At 34.0% G+C, this 14858-nt stretch overlaps 1 protein-coding gene across 2 annotated transcripts; it reads left to right on the forward strand.

Annotated features, from left to right (window-relative positions):
• Window positions 1-6070: 6070 nt before the first annotated feature.
• Window positions 6071-12566, forward strand: LOC136216560 (cationic amino acid transporter 9, chloroplastic-like). 2 transcript variants are annotated; one of them, XM_066003103.1, is made up of 8 exons: window positions 6071-6627; window positions 6909-7321; window positions 7436-7612; window positions 7740-7964; window positions 8050-8226; window positions 9717-9953; window positions 11202-11291; window positions 12325-12566. In XM_066003103.1, exons 1-8 carry the CDS (start codon window positions 6378-6380, stop codon window positions 12439-12441), a joined length of 1686 nt encoding a protein of 561 aa, XP_065859175.1. In that variant the 5' UTR covers window positions 6071-6377; the 3' UTR covers window positions 12442-12566. The 2 variants fall into 2 exon arrangements, with proteins under 2 accessions (XP_065859175.1, XP_065859174.1); XM_066003102.1 differs by lacking the exon at window positions 12325-12566 and adding an exon at window positions 11402-12119 and having other exon boundaries at window positions 6074-6627.
• The last annotated feature ends 2292 nt before the right edge of the window (window positions 12567-14858 follow it).

Consider the following 14858-nt stretch of genomic DNA (forward strand, 5'->3'; position numbering starts at 1 on the left):
ATAAGGAGATGAAATATCTAACTTACATTTTCTAGTTATAATTTTTAAATTTCTCACATTTTTTTTTAGAAAAGAAATATCTAACTCCAAAATATTACAACTAACTCGTCAATCTGAAATTTTATAGTACTTCGAAAGTAATACTCCCGACCAATAAAAATAGTTTTACCTTCCACAATATGGAAGATGATTGCTCTTAGGGAAAAAATGTATATATGTGATAAGAATTGATTGGTAAATGTTGTGCGGAATTAATGAAAGATAAAAAATAATAAACAATCGAAAAACACAGATTTACGTGGTTCACAAACGTTGTGTTGGCTAGTCCACGGGCAGAAGGAGAATAGTATTATTAGGAGGCGAAAATACAAGATATACTGATTCAAGGCATTACGACAAATCTCCACCTTGACTTGAATCCTCCTGAAAACATAACAGATGCACCCATGACAATGCCAGATGAACAGACTTCTCCCTCTGCCTCAGAGTCGCCCCCCACAGGGCAACTAATAATCTCTATTCCCAGAATTTTCGATCTTCATGTTCATCGCAGACATCTTTCTCTCCAGAAAACAAAACCCCGATCGGAAACCGAAAGCTCTGATACCAGTTTGTTGTGCGGAATTAATGAAAGATAAAATAATAAACAATCGAAAAACACAGATTTACGTGGTTCACCAACGTTGTGTTGGCTAGTCCACGGGCAGAAGGAGAATAGTATTATTAGGAGGCGAAAAATCAGATTACAATGATTAGGTTTACATAATGGGGTATTTATAATACCCAATCTAACCTAATCCCACTAGGAACCATGATCCTAATCCCACTAGGATCATGATCCCAATCCCAATCCAACTAGGAACCCATGATCCCAATCCAATTAGAAACTCATGATCCTAATCCAACTAGGAATCCGAAACCCAATACTACTCCGAATAGGAAATAAGATATACTGATTCAAGGCATTACGACAAATCTCCACCTTGACTTGAATCCTCCTGAAAACCATAACAGATGCACCCATGACAGTGTCAGATGAACAGACTTCTCCCTCTGCCTTAGAGTCGCCCCCACAGGGCAACTAATAATCTCTATTCCCAGAATTTTCGATCTTCACGTTCATCGCAAACATCTTTCTCTCCAGAAAACAAAACCCCGATCGGAAACCGAAAGCTCTGATACCAGTTTGTTGTGCGGAATTAATGAAAGATAAATGAACAAGCAATCAAAAAACACAGATTTACATGGTTCACCAACATTGTGTTGGCTAGTCCACGGGCAGAAGGAGAATAGTATTATTTGGAGGCGAAAAATCAGATTACAATGATTAGGTTTACATAATGGGGTATTTATAATACCCAATCTAACCTAATCCTACTAGGAACCCATGATCCTAATCCAACTAGGAACCCATGATCCCAATCCAACTAGGAACCCATGATCCTAATCCAACTAGGAATCCGAAACCCAATCCTACTCCGAATAGGAAACGGGATATACTGATTCAAGGCATTACGACAAATCTCCACCTTGACTTGAATCCTCCTGAAAATATAACAGATGCACCCATGACAGTGCCAGATGAACAGATTTCTCCCTCTGCCTCAGAGTCGCCCCCCACAGGGCAACTAATAATCTCTATTCCCAGAATTTTCGATCTTCACGTTCATCGCAGACATCTTTCTCTCCAGAAAACAAAACCCCGATCGGAAACCGAAAGCTCTGATACCAGTTTGTTGTGCGGAATTAATGAAAGATAAAATAATAAACAATCGAAAAACACAGATTTACGTGGTTCACCAACGTTGTGTTGGCTAGTCCACGGACAGAAGGAGAATAGTATTATTAGGAGGCGAAAATACAAGATATACTGATTCAAGGCATTACGACAGTAAAAAATATTACTCGGGAGTACTCTAAAATTTTCCTCATCAACTTGTTTATTCTTTAAATGACATTGGAAAAAATAATCATTTGAATGTCACGTGGTAGTGCATAATTGGCAGCAGAGATTAATTGTAACTTTTTGAAGTTGACACGGTCAATGTAGCATGTGAGGGGTTATTTGTTCAAAATAAACAAGTTGAGGAAGATGACTGTAACATTTTGAAGTTTATAGGTCAATTGCAGTTTTTGGATCAAAATTTAGTTATTTCACGTAATAATAATATTGTAGTAGTTTTGAATATTTTAAATATTACTTAAATTTAAATATAAGTAAAGTATAGGTGATGTTTGACAAATAGCCGTTAGCTAATAGTTTTGTTTGGCAAATAGCTGTTAGCTGATTACACTAGTTGTTAGCTGATTATCTTTTAGTTAGCTGATTTGACTAGCTGATTGTGTAAACTTGTTTGGTGAAATTTAGCTGATTATTTATGTAAAACGACAAATAATGGCACGATAAAGTTTTTATTTAGGGTTAAAAGGTATTAATTAGGGGTAAAAATGTCATTCAAAAGATATGGAGCAATAAGCTAATTGAAAAAATCTCCTAAAATGAGTTTTTCAAAATTAGCTTTTTGGATCCAATAAGCTCTTTCAAACATCTCTTTACCAAACACCACTATTAGAGTTTGACTAGTCAAAACCTCTAAAAGAGCCCAAACCTCTAATTTTACCTCAAAAAACTATTTACCAAACATGACCAATAACTGATTACATTAGTTGTTAGAGCATTTCCAATGGTTTATACTCACAACCACTCAATATACATGTCACATCATCAATTTAATAAACATCATTTTATTAAATTATTTAACTCTTAAATTCTATAATCACTCAATCATAATGGATCCACCAATCACAAAGGATCCACCAATTAATTAAACCAATTCTAATAAATCCACCAATTAATTAAACCAACCATATTATTTTTTAATATATATATATATATATATATATATATATATATATATATATATATATAAAATCAAAAGCTCAATAAACATTGAGTGGTTGATAAAAGCTCAATATATTAAACTCACTCCAATGGTAGAGAGTTTATTAAAGGAGTATAATGAGTGGTTCATTATACTCCATTGGAGATGCTTTTAGTTGATTACCTTTGGTAAGCTGATGATTGTGTAAACTTGTTTGGTACAACTTAACCGATTGCTAATAGCTGTTTGTGTAAAATGATAAATAAAGATATGATAAAGTCTTTATTTGGGGTTAGAAGGTAGTAAATAGGGATAAAAATGTTGATGGAGTAATAAACTAATTGAAAAAGCTCCTAAAATGAGTTTTTTCCAAAGTAGTTTTTTAAATTCAATAAGCTATTTCAAACATCCCTCCACCAAATACTACTATTTAAGGTTTCACTATTCAAAATCTGTAAAATGACACTAACCTATAATTTTGCTCCACAAAACTATTTACCAAATAGTATCATAATATTTACTTTTTATATTTAATATTTAAAGTATTAAATATAAAAGTATGATATAAATCTATTAAAAAATATTAAATTATTTACATTTACAATGTAGGCAAATGAAAATCATCTTGAGTATCCTAATTATTCCGATTTTAATGCATTGATTTATTTTATAAAAATACTTATATCATTCTATTAATAATTCATAATATCAATCATGGGAAATTTGAAGTCATAATATCAACGATGACGAGTTTGAAGTCATACTATTAATGATGCAAATATTGAATTTCTGGATGTAATAATAATTCATCCTACATCTATAAATCATGACTCATTCGTAACTTTTACTTCTACATTTAGTTCATTATTCAACTGAAAAATTCGTAAATGGCTGCATCTCACCCTAATACTAATACAGATGAAAATTTCCCTAATTTTCCGTCTAAAGAGAGTATTTTCGAAACCATCGATCGACCAGCTTGCACTGAACACATGTTATCTTAAAAATATGATGCTGTTCGTTTTCATGGAGATACTTTTGTTACTCCAGGCATGTTTCATCCTTTATTCTCATATATGTTTTGTTTTAAGCTTCCGATCGATGCCGAATTTCCAGTTCAATCTCTTCATATGTTGTGGTTCCTATGTTATATGCATTACATTCCGTTTGAATTTTACATGCTAGAATGGTGTAACGCTTTCATTGGAGGTAATATTACTACGAAGGTTGAGACATTCCTAAAATGGTTTATGCCTATTGATCATCGGAGGTAATATTCCTCGAAACATATGACATATTAGGATCATATTGAAAATTACGTGGAATAGGTCGGATTGAATAACTTTGAGAATTATAAGTATTTGGGGTCGAGTTTTAGGAATTTGGATTCAATGCGTTTTGAGAATTTGGAACATATGAGTAATATTAACTGTATTTATCATTAGAATCCATTTCAAAAAAATATGTTAAGAGTAAAAGAGGGTTTAAATTGAATGTAATTTTTATGGGTTAAATGAAATGTTTTATATTCTAAAAAAAAAAAAAATTATATTACCGTTTTGATTTTACTGTTATTGATATGAAATAATAAAAAAAAACAATTAAACACTACACAACTCAAATATTACCGTTGCATATCAATACCTTTTAAAATCCAAAAAATATTATAATATACAATCATTTAAAAATTAAATAAATTTAAAATCTAAGCCACCATATATATGTAATTAAAAACAAAACAAAAAATTCCTACCAAAAAAACAAAACAAAAAAATTAAATCAGATATCAGATGGGTAATTAATACCGGTGGTCATAAAAGTTTGGACAATGTTCCTAAAAGGTCACACACAGGGGCGGAGCCAGGACTGAAACCTCGGGAGCTCTATTGTACGTAGAATTTTTTTTCGTACGACGACTCAAGAATTTGATTCCTATTACAAATGTATTTTTATACAAAAGTTGTTTTGAGTTTTTTTTTCGATATATTCATTGTTCACTAGTAATTGATTGAACTAAAAATTTAAAAACATCTAAACATTAACAATCCAATTCAATCAAAATCCCTAAATATCACTAATTCAACTCAATTCACCAATTTAATTTAATCAAAATCCCTAAACTAAAATAGAAAGTTGAGAGTTGAATTGAGTGAAAATAGAAAATAATTGATTAATTGAAATTTCAAATAAAATATGGAGTAATTTCCGTTGATCTTTGTTCTATTTTTGTTGCTTAATCAAAGAAAAAGAGAAAGGAAAGAAATAAAAGAAAAAGGGGAGAAAGGAAAGAAAGCCAAAAAAAAGAAAAAGAGAACGGCGAAGAGAAGAAGAGGAGAGTGGAGTGAGTGGATGAGCAGTGCATCCTGTTTTATTATTTTTTTTGATTCACTTAAGTCCAAAACGACGTCATTTTGGACTTAAGTGAATTAAAAAAAAATAATAAAGGGAAGAAGAAGAGGGGCTGCAGCCCCTCTTCTTCTTCGTCTGCCATGGCCGGAGGGGCTCCGGCCATGACAGATAACCTAATTACCAGGGGTGAAAAACATCCTTGGTGGCGGTTTCCGGAGGGTCATAGGGTCGGGAGACCCTCCCATATCCCCTGGCTCCGCCCCTGGTCACACAAATTTAATTTATCATAATAAAATCACTTAAGTTTATTTTTATCCTAATAAAGTCACTTTAGACGTTTTTCAATCATTTTTTTTATCGGAATTGATTACGTGACATCTAATCACATGTCTCAATGACATGTGATATAATAAAAAAAACATTTAACCTCAAATTAATAAGGATTGTCAATTAAAATTTTAACCACAAATTAACCTACGTGGTATGTCGATTATCAATTAAAATGTATAAGTTACATTTTTTTTTAACATATCATGCGTTAGATGTGAAGTTGAGATGCCATGTGATAATTTTGGCAAAACGATGACTGAAAAACATTTAAAGTGATTTTATTGGAACAAAAATAAATTTAAATGATTTTATTAAAACAAATTAAACTTACGGTTATCCAAATTTTTTATGACCACCGACCCTAATTATTGTAGACACAAAAGTTAAAAACACCTACCATTTACTGTCTTTTGGGGATAAAATATTTCTCCACCTACATATGAGGCTTTCAACTCCGCTCATGTATTCTCTTATTGTTATGCAGCGCGCGTTTCTTCTCTTTTCTCTACAGCGCGTCCATTTCATTTTCATTGTGGCCGGAAGCTGGAGACTTCAAAGCTTCTTTCTCTAGTGGTTGGGGTAGCTGCCAAAATGCAAATTGATCCTTTATCCCCACCACTAGACACAGTGGCTAGTGCGTTTAGAGTATATACATCAACTGTGAATAAAATACCCAAATGTATAAATACCCAAAAAATGTATCCGTTACCTTCAAATCGATAAGGAGAGATATTTTCTCTTCCTTCAAATATCTACTTCAGTGTTCAGTAACAGAGCTGCAGGAGGTTCAGGTTGAAGACGCAAGAGCTTTCATTCATGGAAGCCAAGAAAGTAGTTAGTCCCAACTCTACCCAAGCTCATCCGTCCTGGTTTTCTCACTGTTGGTCGTCGGCTCGCCGGACCAAACCTTTAATATTTTCATCCGATACTGTTTTCGGTGGAGCTTCCGACAATGGCCTCATTCGCCGTCTCGGTCTCTTTGATCTCCTCCTACTCGGCGTTGGTGCTTCCATCGGTGCCGGTATCTTCGTCGTTACAGGAACTGTCGCTCGCGACACTGGACCTGGTATAACCTGAACTCTTACTGTTTCACCTACTTTTGCTTGTTCATGAATTTCACAGTTTTGTGGTTTTTAGAGGTCGAATAACCTGAATTCTCACTATTCCACTTGAGCTTCAGTGAATTTCTTATATGAATGTAGATCAATTTTGAATGATTCGATTTCATATTCTTAAAAATGTTGATCGCTCTCTGTAACAGATCAATTAAATGTTCGTCGAGTTGAGTTTATGGAATTCTGTTTTGTCATGAGCTCATTGTTATGTGTTTTTCTTCTTGAATTTCAGGAGTCACGATTAGTTTCGTAGTAGCTGGATTTTCATGTATATTGAATGCGCTTTGCTATGCCGAGCTAGCTTCTCGATTTCCTGCTGTTGTTGGAGGAGCATACTTGTACACCTATTCAGCTTTCAATGAAATCACGGCTTTCCTTGTCTTTGGTCAGCTGATGCTTGATTATCACATTGGTGCTGCTAGTATTGCGCGGAGTTTAGCTGGTTATGTAGTTACAGTTTTAGAGTTATTTCCTGTATTTAAAGATCATATTCCAAGATGGATTGGACATGGTGGTCAGGAATTCCTTGGAGGAACAGTTTCTATCAACGTTTTAGCACCAATTCTCCTTGCTCTTCTCACTGTAGTTTTGTGTTGGGGTGTTGGAGAGTCTTCAATTGTGAACTCTTTCATGACTGTGACAAAGGTGTTCAAATCTTATACTAATTCGATAGCATTTTAACTTGTGAATAAGTTGTATTTAAACATTCTGTGTAGAAGGTCCAAACGGGAAGTAATAGTTACTTTGCCCCTGCTGCAGGTTGTGATTGTTATCATTGTCATCTTTGCGGGTTCGTTTAAGGTTGATGTTTCAAATTGGTCCCCTTTTGCTCCGATGGGTGTTAAAGCAATATTGACTGGAGCAACTGTAGTATTTTTTGCATATGTTGGGTTTGATGCAGTTGCAAATTCAGCTGAAGAATCAAAAAGACCACAGGCATGTTTTGTTCTTTTTGGTGCTAAATTTTCCAGTCTATGGAAGTGTTCAATGTGTTATGTTTCAGAATCATTGAATGCTGCAATCCTTTTATCTTATTTTTTTCTCGACTTCGTCTTATTTTCAGCGGGATTTGCCACTGGGCATCATAGGAAGCCTTATAATATGCATTGTCTTGTACATTGGGGTCTGTTTGGTGATCACTGGAATGGTGCCTTATCACTTCCTTGGCGAAGATGCTCCTCTGGCAGAAGCTTTTAAATCAAAGGGTTTGAAGTATGTTTCTATTCTAATCAGCGTGGGTGCTGTTGCTGGGCTTACAACCTCTCTTCTAGTTGGTCTTTATGTTCAGGTATATCACTCCAACCCTTTCACATATTTAGATGATATGACACTGCCTTTACAATTATGAATGATAATGTGTTTCTCATAAACAGTCTCGGTTATACCTTGGAATTGGAAGGGATGGTTTGTTGCCTTCTATATTTGCTAAAGTGCACCCAACTCGCCACACTCCTGTTCATTCCCAAATTTGGGTTGGTATTGTCGCAAGCATTTTGGCGGGATTGTTTAATGTCCATATGCTCTCACACATTCTCTCAGTAGGTTCATTGGTATGGCATCCTGATCTTCTTTTGCACAAAATTATACTGTAAATCACTTTGGCCTAAAGCTATTTTTGTTTCTGAAATGCCTGTAGTTCTTGCAAAACATGCTAATGCAATTATGAAAACTTTTAGTGACATGTTTTGAGATTAGCTTCTGCTAGTTATTAGGAATTTAACAGGAGATGTTTTGACTAAGGGTGCACTTGGTCGACCAGTCAATTAAAGTTAATTAGGTCGGTTAAACATTTAATCAGTTTTTTAAAAACACTAACGGTAAACTAGTCTACTAAATTCGGTTAACCACTAATCGGTTAACCAATTATTTTGGTCGGTTAATCTTTTATTTCGGTTTCTAACCATTAGTAAATAAAAATAATAAAAGAATTCTAATTTTCATTGTGAGTAGAATGGTGGGTCAATGACGAGTTGAAGAGATTGCCTTCTTCTGACGCAGCAAGGCAATTTTAATCAGGATCGAAATGAAGTTCTAGATAATCTCTTTCTGCTTTTTCTTTTGCTGTACTGTTATTATAATATTATAAATATAATATTATAAATCAGGTAAAATGCGAATTCTACGGGTTGCAATTAATAATTCATGAAAGAGATTATCATATTTGCGCTTTCCGCAATTCAATTAGATGTTAAATCGAATTTTTTTTTTGGTTCTAGAAGAAGAGTTTTTTCTTGTTTTTTTGCATTTTAATAAATTGGTTAGTCATCCATTACCAAGTACCTGTAGGGAGGGAGATGTGCGCGCATTATGTTTATGTAGACCACGGACTATGTATTGGATACAGATTAGGTTTTAGAGTTTTAAGTGTTTGGTTATGGAACTACTGTTTGCCTTTTATACCTGAAAAATAACTTTTTCCAAAAGCAAAAAAATCTTTGTTTTTCCAACAACAAGCGGAAACAACGAATCGTAACAACAAACAATAGGTAAACCAAACAGACCCTGAATTTTCTCCTTACAACAGCTCTTTACGGCATCAAATTACTATGTTTCGTTTTTGGACTAGAATTATTATACTTCGTGCTTTAACAACTAAGCCCTATTCAGGTATATTAATTTCACTAATTATATAATTTGTGACAAATTGGTAGTATATGAGTTGAGTGTTAGTCACCGGAAACAATTAGTGTTTTCTATTAAAGAAAAATTTATTGACCCTGTATTTATTCTAAGTGGGATAATATATAATTATATATATAAATATAAATAAATAAACTTTTATATTTTTCAATATTTAATTGATATTCAGTCGGTTTCGGTTAACCGCGGTTTTTAAAATACAAAAACCGTAACTATAACCATTAACCACTATTTTTAATATTTCAAAAAAAAAAAAAAAAAAACCACTATTTTTAAAATTAAAAACCCTACACTAATCCATCAGTTTCGGTTAACCTCATTTTCGGTTTGGTTTTTCGATTTTGCGGATTTTTGTGTGCAGCCCTAGTTTTTTACTATTTCTAGTGGTTAACTTTTGCAGACAGGCTACTCTGTTGTTTCAGCTTGTGTTGTAACCCTTCGCTGGAAGGATAAGACATCAAGTCGAGTTTCTTCTAGATGGATTTCAGCATTTGCTGAAGGTGTCATTTGCATCCTCATAGTTGCCTTCTGCGGCTTTGGTGCTGGACTATTTTATCGATATGGAGCTTCATTTATTTTTCTGATTATAGCAGTTGTTATAGCAGTACTTGCAGTTGCAGCAATTTATATGCGCCAAGTGAGTATTCCTACTTTATTATAAATGCTATTCCTTTCCAGTATTCACTGCAGCAAAGATTGATACAGTAGTTAAATTCATGAATGATGAATCAAATGCTGTGCTTGCCTTGATAGTTGATTTCAAGTATTGTAATGTGAAATTTGTTTTCTTTTTCCATTTCTTTTGCAAACGAAAACTCTTGAGTTTATGCTCTTTTTCAAAAGGCCTAATACTCCCCCAGCCCCTTTAACTTGTCCAAATTGGTCATTTTACTCATCTAACTCATCGAATGTCCTATTTAATTTACCCCTTAACTCCATAAAAGTGGTATTTCTCACCTCCTCAACTTATCCATTTACCCCTCAACTCATAAAATGTCCTATTTCCTCCCTTAACTCCATAAAAGTGGTATTTCTCACCCCTTACAATCTGTTATCAAGGCCTAAATTGATACCTTTTTAAACGTTAAACCTACATTGGTGCTATTTTGTACGTGCAACCTAAATTGATACTCCCAAAAAAACCATAGGCCTATTTTGGTACCTTATCCCTACATAAAATTAAAATGTCTTTTAACTTGTTTATATTAATTTTCTTATTATTTGTATCTTTTATTCATTCTTTATCTTTTCAATTTTTTTGGCTAGTTAAATTTTGATTATCTAATTATTGTAATACACTATTACTGTAAATTAAAACAAAATAAAAAGTCGATATTAAAAAAAATATATTTTCGAACTCATTTGAATAAGTCCTATTAATTTTGCACTATAAAGGGTAAGAAATACCACTTTTATGGAATTAAGGGGTAAATAGGATCATAAGGGGTGAAAAATACTATTTTTATGGAGTTAAGGGATAAATAGGACATTCGATGAGTTGAAGGGGTAAAATGACCAATTTGAACAAGTTAAGGGAGCTAGGGGAGTATTAGGCCTTTTGAAAAAGAGCATAAACTCAAGAGTTTTCGTTTGCAAAAGAAATGGAAAAAGAAAACAAATTAAGAGAGCTGGCCTTTTCAAAATGACAGACAAGGTTACCTTTTCTGAAACTAGAACAAGTAATAACTCCAGATCATGACTTTATGCTTTGTTGATTTCGCCTGAACAAATGCACTTTGAACTAGACCGGAATTGAGAAAATTTCTTACCTTATAAACGCGGCAAGTTTGTAAAACTTACATTATCATTTTGTTTTATGCAGCAGTAGTAACTGTGTTATGCTGAAGTCTAGTTGCTCAAATTGTTCATTTGTTCTCTATCTCAGGGTTACACAGATCCTCCTGGGTTTTCTTGTCCCGGTGTTCCGTTCGTGCCAGTCCTTAGCATCTTCTTCAACATGTTCCTTTTTGCTCAGGTACGTTCGAATTCTAGTTTCGCCAACATTGTTTGTATCCTATTAGTTGCGTGCTTAGAGATTTGTCTTGAAAATGCTATTAGTGATAGTTGAATTATCCTTTTACACAGCTGCATCTTGAAGCTTGGGTGAGGTTTGTTGTCCTTAGCATAATTATGTTGGGAATTTATGCGTTTTACGGGCAATATAATTCCAAACAAAGTTCAGAAGAAATCGTTAAGGAGATAGCTCTTGAGGAAGCAAGTCATTGATCACGATAGGATGATGCACTTGCTCTTAAAATACACGTATTGGGAAAAAAAAAAAGAATGTTGTAATATGAGAAATCACTTAATTATGTCTCAATTAACCCCATAACAACTAGAAATGTTTATGGATTGGCTGGGTTGAGTTCGAACCGGGTTTAATTGGCTTATATATTTAATTAGTTCAAGTTCTTCATGTTATTAGTTTAGATTGTTATTAGTGTAGATAGGTTCAAGACTAATGCTTGAAAAACGCAAGTCCAACACCCATAATCTACCTCAAAAGAAATTTATAATAAAAATGAAAATTTACACTATAAACATATTATACAGGTTAAAAATTCATAGTAAAAATAGCATATCTCAATATAACTAATTAAAAAAATATTTTAATTATTCATCTACACAAGGAGAGGGCGAGCCTTGGCGCAACGGTAAAAACGTTGTTGTCGTGTGACCAGAGGTCACGGGTTCGAGTCTTAGGAGCGGCCTCTTGCCAATTAAATTGGCAAGGGAAGGCTTGCCCCCAATACACCCTTGTGGTGGGACCCCTCCCCGGACCCTCGCTCAGCGGGGACGCGTAATGCGACCGGGCCGCCCTTTTTTTTTTTTTTATTCATCTACCAAGGAGTTTTTGTTTTTCAAACAAAATGTACTATTAGGTGCCTAAGTGTTCTTTTTTCTAGTTATTGTATTTTTTTCTAGTAAACCTTTATACTTTTTTGTTCAACAATTTATGCCTCTTTCAAGTTGGTCAACAATGTCGAGTATTTGCCATGTGTTAACAGGTGTGTTTTTCGCATCCTAGGATGCATCAAGCTTGTCTTTGTCTTTATAACGTTTGCGTGCCATGTTGTTGGCCCCTGGGCGTGCAAAAAAACTGTTTCCGCCTTTTTGTGTTTTAAAAGTAATGTGCGGGCGTGCTCAATATTTTTGTATCGAAATCCCAAATGTGTTTACTAATGAAAATTTGATTATGAGAATGTCTTTCCATATCTACTATTTTGTTGGGAAAAGTAAATGTTAGCAATGACTGGAAATTTGATTCTAGAAATGCATTTCCAATTGTAAAAGTAAATATGCAGGAAACTAGAAATTTGATTCTACGAATTCCTTTTCGAGTTTGTAAAAAGCAAATATGCAGGAAACTGGAAATTGAATATCCTTTCCGAGTTTGTAAAAGTAGATTTGCATGGAAAGTAAATAATTGGAAATTTGATTTTGGGAACACATTTCCAATAAGGGGTGCGCCCTGCCTAGACTTCCAATCAAAATGTTGTGAATGTCGAAAAGATGAAAACGACAAAGATTCGTAATAAATCCCGCCTCGATATGAGATTTAATTAGAAACGTGTTATAGACGTAAAGATAAAGACATTGTATTGAAAATGTGCAGAGAAACGTAAATGAACTTACAAAACAATAACTGAAAATTGATTTTGGGAATACCTTTCTGAGTGTGGTGCAAAGTAAAGTTGTGCTTCAGCTATTGATTTGTATCATTAACACCATGCTATGTACTAGGCCCGATATTGCACATGCACTAAGTATGACTAGTCGGTTTCAACAAGACCCTGGTGAAAACCATTGGACCGTACTTAAGGTTATCCTTAAATGCTTGAGAAGGACTAAGAAAAGCTTCTTAGTGTACGGTGGTTAGGAAAAGCTCGGTGTAACTGGTTACATCGATGTTAGCTTTGAATCTGATGCTGATAGAATAAGATCGTAATTTGGATACGTGTTCATTTTGAATGGAGGTGCTGTCAACTAGAAAAACTCAAACCAGGATGCCATTGCAAATTCTACTACAGAGTCTGAGTATATTGGTGCATCTGATGCTGCGAAAAGGTTGTTTGGATCAAGAAGTTTGTTACTAAGTTACGAGTAGTTTTGTCAATCCTAGACCCAGTCTACCTCTTATATGACAACAGTGGGGCCATCTCACAAGCCAATGAATCCTCCTGTTATGGACTACATTTAAACAGAGTTAAAGTAACACATTCCATAATCTAGAATCACTAATTAATGTTTGTTTGAGTCTGATGATTACTTATACCTAATAATACCTTTGAGATAAAACAGGACACTAGATAAATCCATACATCCTGTTATCTCAAATATGGTCCTCAATCCTGATGAACTCATTCACCGGATCCATATAACTGCTTAGATATCTGAATATCTAAGCTTGCGAGATCAGCTAATTATTCATAATAGAAGACATATTGCATGCAAGTTTCAATAGTATTATGTTAATCTCTAAACATATTACTTAACTTGTGACGGATTTAAGTTTATTGACTTATTATAAAGTCTCACTTCATGCTTGTATGAACACTTTATGATTACTTAAATAAACTTTGAGATTTCATTTTATTTAAGTTGTTTAGTTGTGATAAAAGATTAATGCCTTTATATAGTCAAATATACCATATCTCATAAAAGAAATGATAAAAGGACAATTCATTTACAAATATTTTATATCCTAAAACAATTGTCTATAGGACATAACACCCCAACATGATTACACATCTAAGTTTGTCTCTTTTTGTTGTTTTATATCTGGACCTATCGGCGTATTAAGAATTTGATGATTCATTATTCTAATTGCACTAATGTGGTGTGGTTTCGATATATATAAATTGAGTGTATTTTTTTAATTAATGTTATTATTTTATTGGGCATGGGGATTCCCCGTTACCCGCGGGTATCCATATGGAGAGAGGATGAGGATAAAAAAAATTCCCGAACATTTAATGGGAATATTCTCCGAAAATATCCTCGTAAACATTGAGGACGGAGCGGGAAATACATTTCTGTCCCTGCCCGTACCATTGCCACCCCTACAAACAACACAACATCTTCCTTTTTTTTTTGGTGAAAACAAGTTGGACAATATAATGAACTCTCTTCATAAAGAAATAAAACAAACGGCTTAATGGTGCATAACGACACATTTAACCATGCAAGATTGATATTGGGCAGCCCGTCTTATGACCAAAAACAGACAACATGACGTGTTACATACAATGTAAGGTGGACCCAAATGGACGACCTGATGACACATGGACGATATTGCGAGATGTGGAACCTCTCTCACAAATATTGACGTAACACATTTTTTATGAAATGAAATGGACGGTATAACACCATGTTTGAAGTGATAATAGTGTAATGACATATCTCATGGCGTAAAATGGGAGGCGTAACAATGTATTCCACATAGTAAAATGAACGACATAATAACATGTTTTACAAAGTGAAATGGATGGTGCAACGGCACATTCTTACAACACAAAATCCGCAGTGTGACAACGTATTT

The sequence above is a fragment of the Euphorbia lathyris genome, chromosome 2 (assembly GCF_963576675.1).
Source record: "Euphorbia lathyris chromosome 2, ddEupLath1.1, whole genome shotgun sequence".
NCBI lineage: Eukaryota > Viridiplantae > Streptophyta > Magnoliopsida > Malpighiales > Euphorbiaceae > Euphorbia > Euphorbia lathyris.

Excerpts from the sequence above, each read along its gene's own strand:
- LOC136216560 (XM_066003102.1), top strand. The coding sequence starts at position 6,378 with ATGGAAGCCAAGAAAGTAGTTAGTCCCAACTCTACCCAAGCTCATCCG. Across the intron at positions 7,613-7,739 it reads AAGAATCAAAAAGACCACAG|CGGGATTTGCCACTGGGCAT; the intron begins GCATGTTTTGTT and ends TCTTATTTTCAG. Across the intron at positions 9,954-11,201 it reads CAGCAATTTATATGCGCCAA|GGTTACACAGATCCTCCTGG; the intron begins GTGAGTATTCCT and ends TCTCTATCTCAG.